The sequence below is a fragment of the Neospora caninum genome, chromosome IX, assembly GCF_000208865.1.
Source record: "Neospora caninum Liverpool complete genome, chromosome IX".
NCBI classification, from domain to species: Eukaryota; Apicomplexa; class Conoidasida; order Eucoccidiorida; family Sarcocystidae; genus Neospora; species Neospora caninum.
The window spans coordinates 1,415,067-1,426,253 of record NC_018390.1 but is presented as its reverse complement, the minus strand read 5'-3'; the positions used below and the strand labels follow the sequence as shown (position 1 = coordinate 1,426,253).

The 11,187-nt window shown below is 55.0% G+C and overlaps 2 protein-coding genes across 2 annotated transcripts; one reads left to right on the top strand and one right to left on the bottom strand.

Annotated features, from left to right (window-relative positions):
- Positions 1 to 701: 701 nt before the first annotated feature.
- On the top strand, positions 702 to 2,192 carry NCLIV_040270 (conserved hypothetical protein; the record flags this gene model as incomplete). Its single annotated transcript, XM_003880936.1, has 3 exons — positions 702 to 757; positions 1,001 to 1,097; positions 1,770 to 2,192. The coding sequence occupies 3 exons, from the start codon at positions 702 to 704 to the stop codon at positions 2,190 to 2,192; spliced, it is 576 nt and encodes a 191-aa protein (XP_003880985.1).
- A 1,587-nt stretch (positions 2,193 to 3,779) lies between these two features.
- On the bottom strand, positions 3,780 to 10,962 carry NCLIV_040260 (conserved hypothetical protein; the record flags this gene model as incomplete). The annotated part of the gene is made up of 8 exons (XM_003880935.1): positions 3,780 to 3,926; positions 4,467 to 4,515; positions 4,851 to 4,956; positions 5,409 to 5,557; positions 6,060 to 6,156; positions 6,383 to 6,457; positions 7,035 to 7,676; positions 8,937 to 10,962. The coding sequence occupies 8 exons, from the start codon at positions 10,960 to 10,962 to the stop codon at positions 3,780 to 3,782; spliced, it is 3,291 nt and encodes a 1,096-aa protein (XP_003880984.1).
- Between the last annotated feature and the right edge of the window lie 225 nt (positions 10,963 to 11,187).

Here is an 11,187-nt window from a genome sequence, read left to right as displayed (position 1 = left end):
CCCCCTTTTCTCCCGTCTCTATCTGTCGATGTAAATCGATGGAGATATATAGAGGTGGGAAGAGATAGATATAACTATAGGAGCAACAGGACATGCATGACATCCATATATTTTTAGTCACCTTTTCAATTGCTTATTGTTGAAGCAAACGGTCTTCGCGTTTTCCGATGGATTCGCAAAGGATTCCGGCTCCGTCGGTTTTTCCGCCCCCATCGAGGGGAGCCTTACCGACGGACACGTCTTCTCTTTCATCTTTACCCTTCTCTTCCTCAAGTTCTTCTCTCTCCAACCCTCTCTCCTCCGAGGCTTCTTCACTTTCGTGTTTCTCTGCGAACCCTTCCTGGCGTGATCTCCCTTCGACGGGCGTAAACTCTTCCGCTTTCTGTTCCTCCTCTGTCTCTTCCTCCTCTGTCTCTTCCTCCTCTCTCTCTTCCTCCTCTCTCTCTTCCTCCTCTCTCTCTTCCTCCTCTCTCTCTTCCTCCTCTCTGCCTTCCTCCTCTCTACCGTCTTCTCTCCCCTTCGCTGCTGGCCCGTGTGATCTTCCTTTTCCCTCGTCTTCTCTTGCTCCTCCCTCTGTGTCTTCTCGGAGTGCCTACTCTTTTGGATGCCCGTCTTCGCGAAGTTCTTCTCTTGCGCGTCCTTCTCGCGCGCCTCCTCTTCCCTCTTCTCTTTCTTCTTCGACTTTGTGCTCGTACGAGCGCATGAGCGGCGAGATCTGGAGGCGCATTGAGGACGTAAAGCTACTTCTCCCCTGCAGGTGAGATCAAGATTGCCCACAGTTGACAAACCGGAGGGACGCCGCAATCCCCGATGGAGTCAGACGGCCCGAGGGGAGAGCGCAGGCCGTCCGAGACAGAGGCGCGTTCGGGCAAAACCGGCAAATAGCAGAAAATAACTACACCTTGTTAAATTCCAAAACAGCCTTCCACTTCTCTACCCTCTCGATATCAACGTACTTTCTTCATTCCCTTCTCTTCTCTTTGGGAAAACGTTCGTTCAGAGCCAACGGAAGCTCCGAGTCACGCGCGGCTTCCGCCGCGGCGGCAGCCCTGGAAGAGAAGATGGTCAAGCTGGAGAGAACTGTGGCTGACATTCAAGTAAGTTTCCCGTTTCTTTCGTTCCACAAACGGGGGGGTCTCGCTTCCCTTCGCGCGTGTATTCTTCCCGTCATCGTTCCATCGTCGTTTTACGATTCAGCCGGCGCCTGTCTTTTCTTCCTCTGAACTCTCCGGCCGGGTTCTCTCCCTTTCCCTCGGTGGCCGAATCAAGGTTTAGGTCTGAGGAGAGAAAACTGAGATTCGCCACGCAAGCGTTTTTTTCGGTGTTGCCTTTTTTCCTGATGTGCGTGTCCAAACCGAGAGACGGCATTTGTCTGCGTCCGTGGCAAAGACGGCCATTCATTCTCGTCGTCATTGCGTTTTCGCCCTTCATCTTTTCATTGGTCCAGCGTTTGATACCCGTCAAACCCTGCTTTCTTCATCTCGTACCGCCTTCACTGGAAAGGTTCCTGTCCTCGGCGTCTGGTGTCTTTTGGCCTGTGTGTTTCTCTTTGCTCCAATTCCGGCGAAAGACGTCTTTTCTCTGCTCGGGTTTCCCTGTTTTTCCTTTTTTTCTATCTCTCCCTCCCTGGGTTCCGTCTCTTCGAGGATTTTTCGCTCCGTGTTCGTTTCTTCGTTTCTTCTCTCTGTATATATCTCGTCCCCGAGAAACAAAGGCCACGCCCCTCTCATCTGTCGCGCATCTCTCTTTGCGTCTTCTTTCCGCTTCAGAAGCAGGTTGCCGCGGAGCTCGTCCTCCTGCCGGCTCTGCCTGCGCTCCTCGCGTCTGCTCACGCGCAAAGGCAGAAGATCCAGCAACTCCAGGCGCTTTTTCCCTCCTCTTTGACGCCATTCTCTTCTTTCGGTGCAAAGGGAGACTGGACTGGCAGCGCCGTTTCGCGACCGCGAGGCGAGAAGGCGAGGCGAGAGGGAGAGAAAGGGCCAGCGCCGGGGCGGAACGCGAGCGTCGACGGGTCGGCGAGGAAAGAGCGCAAGATTTCCAGGGATGATAAGGGGCGAGGAAGGAAAACGTCTGAGAGGAAAGACGCGACGCTTGGGCGCGTAGGCGAAGACCAGGAGGAAGCGATGAAAGAGGAAGGTGAAGAAACGGAGAATGCAGCCGACCTTTTGGAGGCTGAGAGTCCTGTCAAGTAAAACGGGGACGTTCGCTTTGCAGCCCGAAGCAAGTCGTCGAGCATCATAGAGAGAAACGCGACGGCCCAGTTGGAGAGCGAGGTGCGAAGGAAACGGAGAGGGCGAAGCAGAAACAACCCCGCTTAGGTCTCTCGCTTTCTGCTCCGTGACACGTCCGCTTTGCCGCCCTCTGGAGGCGTTTCTGCGGCCGGTCGCTCTCTGCGATCGTGCCCGACGAATGTGCGCGCATCTTGACAAAGCGGCTCTCTGTTTCCGCTCGCTCCGGCTGCTTGCGGGTCTCTGCAGCTGCGCGAGAGGTCTCAGTCTCTGACTGTCCCCCACTGGGAAGCGACAAGCTGGAAACTCTAGACGTGCGAAAACGAACAACAGCGACGGAACGAGAGAACAGAGAAAAGCGCAGAAAGGGAAGGAAAGGCAAGAAAGAAGGAAGAACGGAAGCAAGGAGTCACCTCCAAGACTCGTGCTTCCTTAGATCTTCAGAGTCGGTCAGGACGACGATCGTCCCCCCGTTTTTCGTGTCTTCCGTTTTGCACGAAAAACGACGGCACCCGGAGAAAGGAGACCCGTGCGATATTTTCGGGAGTTTTCATCTGGCACGAAAAAGCACAAGTCCTGAGTGCTTCTGCGCTCCGCCCTCGACGCGCCGAGAGCTGCGCTGTATCTACACCTGCAGAGTCGTTGTTTTGTTCCAGCGATGGGCACAAGAAAGGTGGGGCGCTGGGGCCCGTCGCACTTGCCACTTTTTGTTCAAAAGGCTATCAGAAACACAGCCCTAAAGATGGGGAAATGTCTGCTCATGTTTCTGCGGGAGAGAAGCTTTCCCTGAAGAGAGAAACTGTTTTAAAAAGAGGAAAATCGCCACCCATTAACGATGGGAACGGCAAAAAAGGCGTCGCACACGTGCGCGCGCGTTCACCCACGCCGTGGAAGAGGCAAGCGCACGCAGGTCTACGAAACGAAGGGAAACGGGTGTGACCCGAAAAAGAAAAGAGACTGCGACACATCGAACTGCGCCTAGATACATCGGCAGATACAGAGGAATCGTAGGCACCTGTAGATACACGGACACGGCTATGGAGACAGTTCGATATGCATCGACATGCACATGTGTTTTAACAAGTCGTTTCTTGGACCTGGCAAGCGCCTAGAGCACTCGAAAGGAAGCGCAAGCAGTGTCCACTCCGAGATGTCGAAAGCCCTCCACCCTCTTTACCCCGTTCATAGCTGCAGACAGACTAACAGGCTTCCCCATTCTCCGCCGTCATATATATATATATATATATATATATATATACATATATCATTATATGTATAAATGCGTAAATACACAGATAGCGGAGGAGCTGGCGGGGTATTGTTCTTTTTCCAACTTGAAAAAGATCCTGCCGAAGCGGGCACGCCATGACTTCTCTTTCCCTCTGTGAATGACGCTCGGGTGTCCTCCTTTCTCCCCTGTCCTACTCTTCCACCCTCTGCCCCATCTTTTCGCGTGACCTCTAATCTTCTCTCATTCTTGTTCTCGCCTCGTTCTTGTTCTCTCCTCTCTCTCTCTCTCCTCGCTTTCCTTCTCTCCTTTTCTCTTTGTTTCTAGCGCACTGCTGCACTGGTTTCGGCGGTGGAGACTTCGCACGCTTTCGGGAGGTCGTGTGAGACGCCTTCGTCTTCTTCATCCTCCTCGTCGTCTTCGTCGATCTGGGGACTCACGCCCAGCTCCTGCATGAGGTGAAGTTCAATCTGCGCAAACGCACCCGCGAGAAACAGAGTCACTGTAGAGAAGACAAAGCCGGCGCTCGCTGTTGTGCTCGTTGCGTCGAGATTGAGTGAAGGCAACGACAGAAAAACAACAAAAAACTACTCGAGATCCCCTACCTTTCCCCTTCCTGTCGCTCTTTTCTCACCCGTCATATTCACGGCCTTCCTTTCTGCCGCATGCTCCTCCAGGCCTCCTCCATCCGCGTCTCGTCTCATTCACGCTTCTCCCGACTCGCATGTGCCTTCTTGCCTGGTTCTCTCTCTCAACCCTTTGGACTCCCTCGCATTTCCTGGCCACCTGACCCTCTCTACTTTACAACTCTCGCTTCTCTCTCTTTCGGCTTGGTTCCTTTTTTTTTATATTTCTCCATCTCGCATCTTTTATCTCCGTGTTTTCCTTCCATCTCTCTTCTTTCTTCTTGGTTCCGTTCATCTTGTATTTCTCCCTCTGTGTCTTCTCTCTTCCTTTCTTCCGTTTCATCTGTTCAGTCTCTTTGAGTTCGACCGGACTCCGTCACTCACTGCGTCGCGTTGCTGAACGAGTCGGAGACGCCGCAAGGCTCGTCGCAGCCTACAGGGAAAATCCCGCAAACGCGCATTCCCAGTCTCCCCCGCGTTAGCCACAAAGCAGCGGCCTGGCCCCATCTCGAATGTCGAGACACACGATAACTTTCTATGAGAAACCAAAGAGAGACACACGAAAAACTCTTCAAACGCCTATCTGACTCTATATCTAGGGGCATTTCCATGTGGATGAAGGTGAGATCTAGCTGCGCTCGAAGACCGACGCATGTAGGCTTTCTCCGTTCGTCTTCCCGCCCCCCCCCCTCGTCGTTGCCTCTTCCCCTTCGCCCCTTTCTTCGCCTTTCCGTTTCCTCCACTTTCTGCTCCGCGAGGCGGGCGGACCTGCGGTGTTTGAGGGCGTGGCAGGAAAAGGAGATGCCGCAACAGATCGGAACGCCCATGACCAAGCTGAGGACGAACAAGACGATAAGCACGGCGTCTTTGGAGTCTGCGAAAAACAGAGCCCAGACAGAAACAACCAGGTCCGTTCTTCCCCGCCCACGCGGACCTCACCAAGACGCCACTGCGCGAGCGCGGGAGAACAGGCGCCTCTTTCCGAGGTGAAAACGTCGAAACGCGAGTCCTCCTCTCACACGCATCCGCGGGAGGCGATAACAGCCCAGAAGGCCTTTTACACGAGAAAGAAAAACGACTGTCGCCTTGGCAGGGAGAGCAAAAAAAGCGATGCGCACCGCTTCGGGGAACCCGCGACGCGAAGCGCACGGAACAAGGACACGACGCAAAGGGGCAAACGTCGTGAAAATGAAGAGGAAAAAATGGTGTGGCGGGAAGAGGGGCGAATCTCTGTCGCGGAAGGAAAACGGCACCTCCGACGCGCGTTTTGCCTTGGCAGCAGAGAGAACCGCGTTTTCGGAGACTCCAGAAAGGGTTTTTCCGTACCCATCACGAAGACGACCTCGGCGATCGGCAGGCCTTGCGGATCCGCTTCGTTCGCGTAGAAGCAGGCGAAGGTGCGCAGATTCAGCGTCGGAACGAACCCGCCGTCAAACAAGTTGCTGGAGCTCTCGTCCCGATAGCGCTCGCGCATTCTGGAAGCCGCAACGGGCACGAGAGAGAACGTCCACGCGCCGACGAGAAGCGAGAAGACAGACAGGGACAGCAAAACAGAGCAAAACAGCGAGAAGAAGAGACAAGAAAGTAAAGGGAAGGCAGTGGACGACAGCGAGAAAAAGACAAAGAGATGCGACATACAGAGAGAAAGAGATACAACAGGATAGCAAGGACGAGAGAGGTGGGAGCGCGATGCAGATTCAAGGATGAGAAGATCCTCGACGAAGAGGACGAGAGGGGCAACTCGAAAGGAGAAACACACACGGGTGTCTCAGGATAGAGACTTATACGCAGCGACCCGAACGTGGTGGAAGCGTGAGCAGAGCAGGCGAGGAGTCCTCGCATCACGCCGAGCCGGTTCACGCTTGGCATTGAGAAAACCCAGAACAAATAGCAAAGCCCACAAGCAGTTTCGCGCTTTGCACAGAACCGCTGCCAAAAGCCAGAAGCGGAAAGAGGGAGTGAAAAACTGAGGCGTACTCAAAGCGAAGCATGCCGAGGCCGGGGTCCGTGCCGTTGATCTCCGGAGAAAACGCCGAGGGGGCGTCGCCGAGGAACGCGTGTTGCTCCCAAAATCCTGGAAAGAGGCGTGCCATCAAAACACAAGAACCAAGCAGAGGCATTCCTTGTCATGCTTCTCCTTCTCTCGAGTGCTGTCTCTCTCTCTCTCTCGCTCCGTTTCCTCGTCTCTCTTTCGCGCCCACGCGCCTTTCCCCTCGGCTCGTCTCTGCTGTATCTTCACCATTTCCCTTCTCCACTTTTGAGCTTCAAGCTGCTGATCCTGTTTGCTCCATCGGGCTTACCTGGGCAGCGAAACCCCGAGTGTCTAGGGACCGACTTGAGCACGAGGCGGTTGAACGCAGTCAAGTTGAAGCCTTCTGCTCAGCAAAAAGACAGAACACAGTAACCCACAAATCGCCCATAGGAACATATATGCATCTACGTATTTACCGATCTATATATCTACCTATATATAGATATAGATATGCATAGATCGATGAAACAATACATCTGATGGTAGATGTGGAAGTACCGACATGCGTTGACGCTTTGCACCGGGAGAGTCCCCTCTTGCCAAAAATAACGCAAGGATAGAGGGTGAAGAAGTCGCGAATTTCTTGCGCAACTTCCTCTCCAAACCCTCGACCCCCCGCAGGCCTCCGTTATCCTGTCTCTGCACATGTCCGCCTCAACAGAAATAGAGAGAGACTGCTCCCCGTCCGCGCGTGCCGTTCTACTAACTACTCCTGTAACTCTGTTTATGTGTAAAGTATGTGTATAACGAAATGCGTATATGCAGGTGAATATCATACACGTAATATATAAAGCATAAGACTAGACAGATTTCATCGTGTTAACTGGCACAGGCGAGTGGAGGGAAACGAAAACGGCATTTTTTGTCGGATTGTCGAAACCCAGGAGACACCGGGTCTGAGACGCGTCTCCTCGCCTTACCAATATCTCTCTGATAGTCCCAGCCTGCATTGATGAAGCGGCGCATGTGTACAGTTTCCTTGTCTTTCATCCCTAAGTACAGGGAACTTTGCCACGAGGGAGATGCTGCAGAAATCACATCCGCGCCTCTTTTGATCTTTGCAGCCTTTTCAGTTTCTCTCTGTGTCGTTTCTCCATCTCTCGCCTCCGAGGCGTGGAGGGACGGCCAGGCGAAGAAGGGGAACGGCCAGGAAGGATCGTCTACAGCGAGGGAGAGAACGGGGGCTCTGTGAAAGACAAGTTCGCCGATTTCAAAGATATCTCCACGCGCAGCCTCCGACCCGAGAGGCGAGGCGGAGCCGGGCGACACGTCTGGGTAATCGCCTTTTTGCAGGTCAGCAAGATCTGCAAAAAGCGCCTTGGTTCTTCGTGCTGGACTCGGCCCGCGATAGCAAACGCCGAGTCGCACCTTTCCCTCTCGATGCATCCCGCCATCGCCCACCTTCGCACCCGCCTGCGCGGTGTCTCTGTCGGATCCTTTCTCTCCGAGCGCAGAGGGCGTCTCTGGGGACGCGCGCGTCACCGTCGCACGCAGCTCCAGCAGTGCATGCGGTTCCTCTCCCGTTCCAGGCGAGGCAGCCGACAGCAACGGGGGGGGACTAGCTGTAGACGCGGAAACGCCACCGGCAGAGGGCAGACCTGCCTCTCCAGATTCCGCCTCGAGGCGGCGGGAGATGCTATGCACCGGCAGAGAAGGAGAGGAAGAACGAGAGGAAGAACGAGAGAAAGGAGGAGAGGAAGGAGGAGAGGAAGAAAAGGAAGCAGACGAAGGAGAGGAAGGAGGAGAGGAAGAAAAGGAAGCAGACGAAGGAGAGGAAGGAGGAGAGGAAGAACGAGAGGAAGAACGAGAGAAAGGAGGAGAGGAAGGAGGAGAGGAAGAAAAGGAAGCAGACGAAGGAGAGGAAGGAGGAGAGGAAGAAAAGGAAGCAGACGAAGGAGAGGAAGGAGGAGAGGAAGAAAAGGAAGCTGACGAAGGAGAGGAAGGAGGAGAGGAAGAAAAGGAAGCTGACGAAGGAGAGGAAGGAGGAGAGGAAGAAAAGGAAGCTGACGAAGGAGAGGAAGGAGGAGAGGAAGAACGAGAGGAAGAACGAGAGAAAGGAGGAGAGGAAGGAGGAGAGGAAGAAAAGGAAGCAGACGAAGGAGAGGAAGGAGGAGAGGAAGAAAAGGAAGCAGACGAAGGAGAGGAAGGAGGAGAGGAAGAAAAGGAAGCAGACGAAGGAGAGGAAGGAGGAGAGGAAGAAAAGGAAGCTGACGAAGGAGAGGAAGGAGGAGAGGAAGAAAAGGAAGCTGACGAAGGAGAGGAAGGAGGAGAGGAAGAAAAGGAAGCTGACGAAGGAGAGGAAGGAGGAGAGGAAGAAAAGGAAGCTGACGAAGGAGAGGAAGGAGACGGAGGTGTAGAAGGAGAGAGAGGCAAAAGAGAGGAAGAGAAGAAAGAGTCGCCCGGGTTCGAGAGGATGTCCACATCATAATGAGAGACAAGGTAAACAATAAACTCCTGCGGAAGAAGAAAAGACAGATACTGACGCATGCTGCTCGTGTGAATCAGAGGGTTACAAAACACCGGCGCCTTTCCCTTCCGCCACGGCACAGAAGATACATTTGTTTGGGGGTTTGTATCTTGGGCTTTCTGGGGACCTGGAGAATCACCGGAACTGCTGTCGCTCCCGGTTAGATTAACAGTGCCCTGGACGGACCGGCTCTGTCTGTCTCTCCCCGCCTGTTTGTCGAAGCGTCGGAAGGCCTCCTCACACGAGGTGGGGAGGAAATCGTCTTGTTCGTCTTTCCCTTCTGGCCTCGCGTTTGTTTCAGAGGCAGATGTCGATGTCTGTCTCTCTTCTTCAGCTCGCAGTTCTCGGCGCGCACCTCCTACACGACTCTGGCGGTCTCTCGCGTCGCCTCTCATCGAAGAAGGGGGAGAAGAGGAAGAAGGAGAAGAGACAGAAGCGATCAGGTAAACAGCAACACATGCATCGTCGAAGACGGCCTGAGCACGCGGCTGCGTGCGCTCAGCTAGCCAGCTCCCCTGACGAGGAATCGACGCGAACGGCGAGGTCGAGGACAGAAAACCAGAAAGGCGGCTTCTGAAATCGTCAGACGATGAAGACGAGGAAGAAGAGGAGGAAGAAGAGGAAGAAGAAGAAGAGGAAGGAGAGGCGTCAGACGCGGGTGGCAAAGAGAATGTGTGATCATCGTCTCCGTGGCCGAATCCTTCTGCTGTTCCTTCCTTCTCCTGGTCAGTGCCGCTCGCCTCAGCTCGGTCTTCCGCTCCCAATCGCGCTCTTGATTGTTCGGCTGTATCTTCAGCGGAATCCTTTCCTTTTCCCTTTCTCTCGTCAGCCGACGGCGGCTCGGACTGTCTGCCGAGGGCGTTTTTGCCAGGATTCGCTGACGGGTCTTGAGCGTCTCGCCCGTCGTCTGTGTCTCTCGCCTCGTCCGTTTCGCCTCCCGCGAGCGATTTTCCAGGATTTCCTTCCGTCGTTTCGGAGACGTTCTCTCTCGCGCGCCCGCCCCACTCGCCGCCTTCTCTCATCCGCACAGCCGCACCGTCCCCGTTCTCTCGACTGCGAATTGCCACTCCCTCAGCAGGCGAGACGGCGCGGGACGAGGCGCTGGGGAGGGAAGCGGAAAGTGAAGAAGACGGATGAGAAGATGAAGAAGGTGAAGCAGGAGGATGCAGCGGGTGCGGCGGGGAGGATGGTTCGATCCCTTGTTTCTTGCTTCCTTCCGGATTTGCCTTCTCGCCTGGGTGCGTCCCGGAAGGCAGGGAAGTGCGCGACTTGGAAAAGAAGGCGACGTGTGGATCGATGGAGCTCGCGAAAAAGTCCGAGCCTTCAGAGGCCTGGATTTCGCTCTGGAGATCAGCTGCGTCGACCAGCCCTCGGACGCGGACAAAGAACGGGCCCCACGCTCGAAGGTCTTCCTCTTTCTCTCCCTTTTTTTCTCGGGGCGAAAGCGCTCCCGAGGACCGCGCGCGGTCTCTGCAGGCTGCGCCGCCGCGGCAAGACGGCGCCGCTGAGAGGAAGGCAGCCGGGACAGCTACAGGAAACACCTGGTCCTTCAGAGGCGCAAAGTACCCCAAGGAAAAGTCGGACGAGAACGGTCTCCGGCTAACCGGCGGGGCCGCACGAGACGAGGAGGCAGGGGCCTGTGATGAGGCTGATGAAGATGGGGAAGAAGATGACGCGGATGAAGAAGAGTGAGAAGCCAGCAGAGACTCGGAAGTAGCTGTTGGGAAGACAATTCCGCGATAGACAAGGAGAGAAGAAGCAGGCGAGCGCCTAGCTACGGGGAGGAGCTGGCCGTCAGAGAGAGGTGGAGGCTGAGGCGGAGAGAAGGCCTCCGAGGACTGCCAGGAAGACGTGAAGGTAACAGAAGTCAGAGAGTGCGTCAGACGCTCAGAAGGCCGCGGAGATAAGAGGGATGGAAAAGAAGAGTTGAAAGACGTTACTGCAGAAGAGGAATGCGAAGAAGAAACGTCCAGGGAATCAGGAGGCGGCGTCAAGAACGGCAGAGCTGGCAGCCCAACAAAGTTCTCCTGCAGTCTGCGAGGAGAGGGAGCGGCCGATGCTGTCGAGGCGTCGCTCCAGATAGTCACAAGAAGGCCGAGCAGGAGAAGAACCGAGCGCAACAAAGACACGGTCCTTCGTGCCTTGCAAGTGGAGAGAGGAGACCCAGGCACGTCGGAAGAGAAGACAGAAGCAGCGACAGGAGACACACAGATGATGTGCACGGAAGAGAGGGAAGAGAGGTGGAGAGAGAGAGGAGAGAGAAAAGGAGACGAAGACACCGAGAATGAAGAAGACGAAAAATGACGCGGAAACGGAGGGGGAAGGCGGGCGGCGCGGGACGCCCGCTTCCCCCGAGAGTGTTTCGCGCAGCCGCGTCTCATACCGGCATCGAGAAGGTAGAAAAGTTTCGATCGAGATACAAAGGGGAGACTCGCGAGCGCCTTCTGTGTGATCTGGAGAAGGAGGACTGGTCTTGGCTGAGGCTTCTCTTTTTTCCCGGTGGGTTCTCGGCCTGTCGACAAACCAGGAGGCGTTTCACGGGTCTTTGGAACAGAGACGAGAACGTGAAGAAGAGATCACGAAAGAAAAGAAAGGGAAAAGCGCCA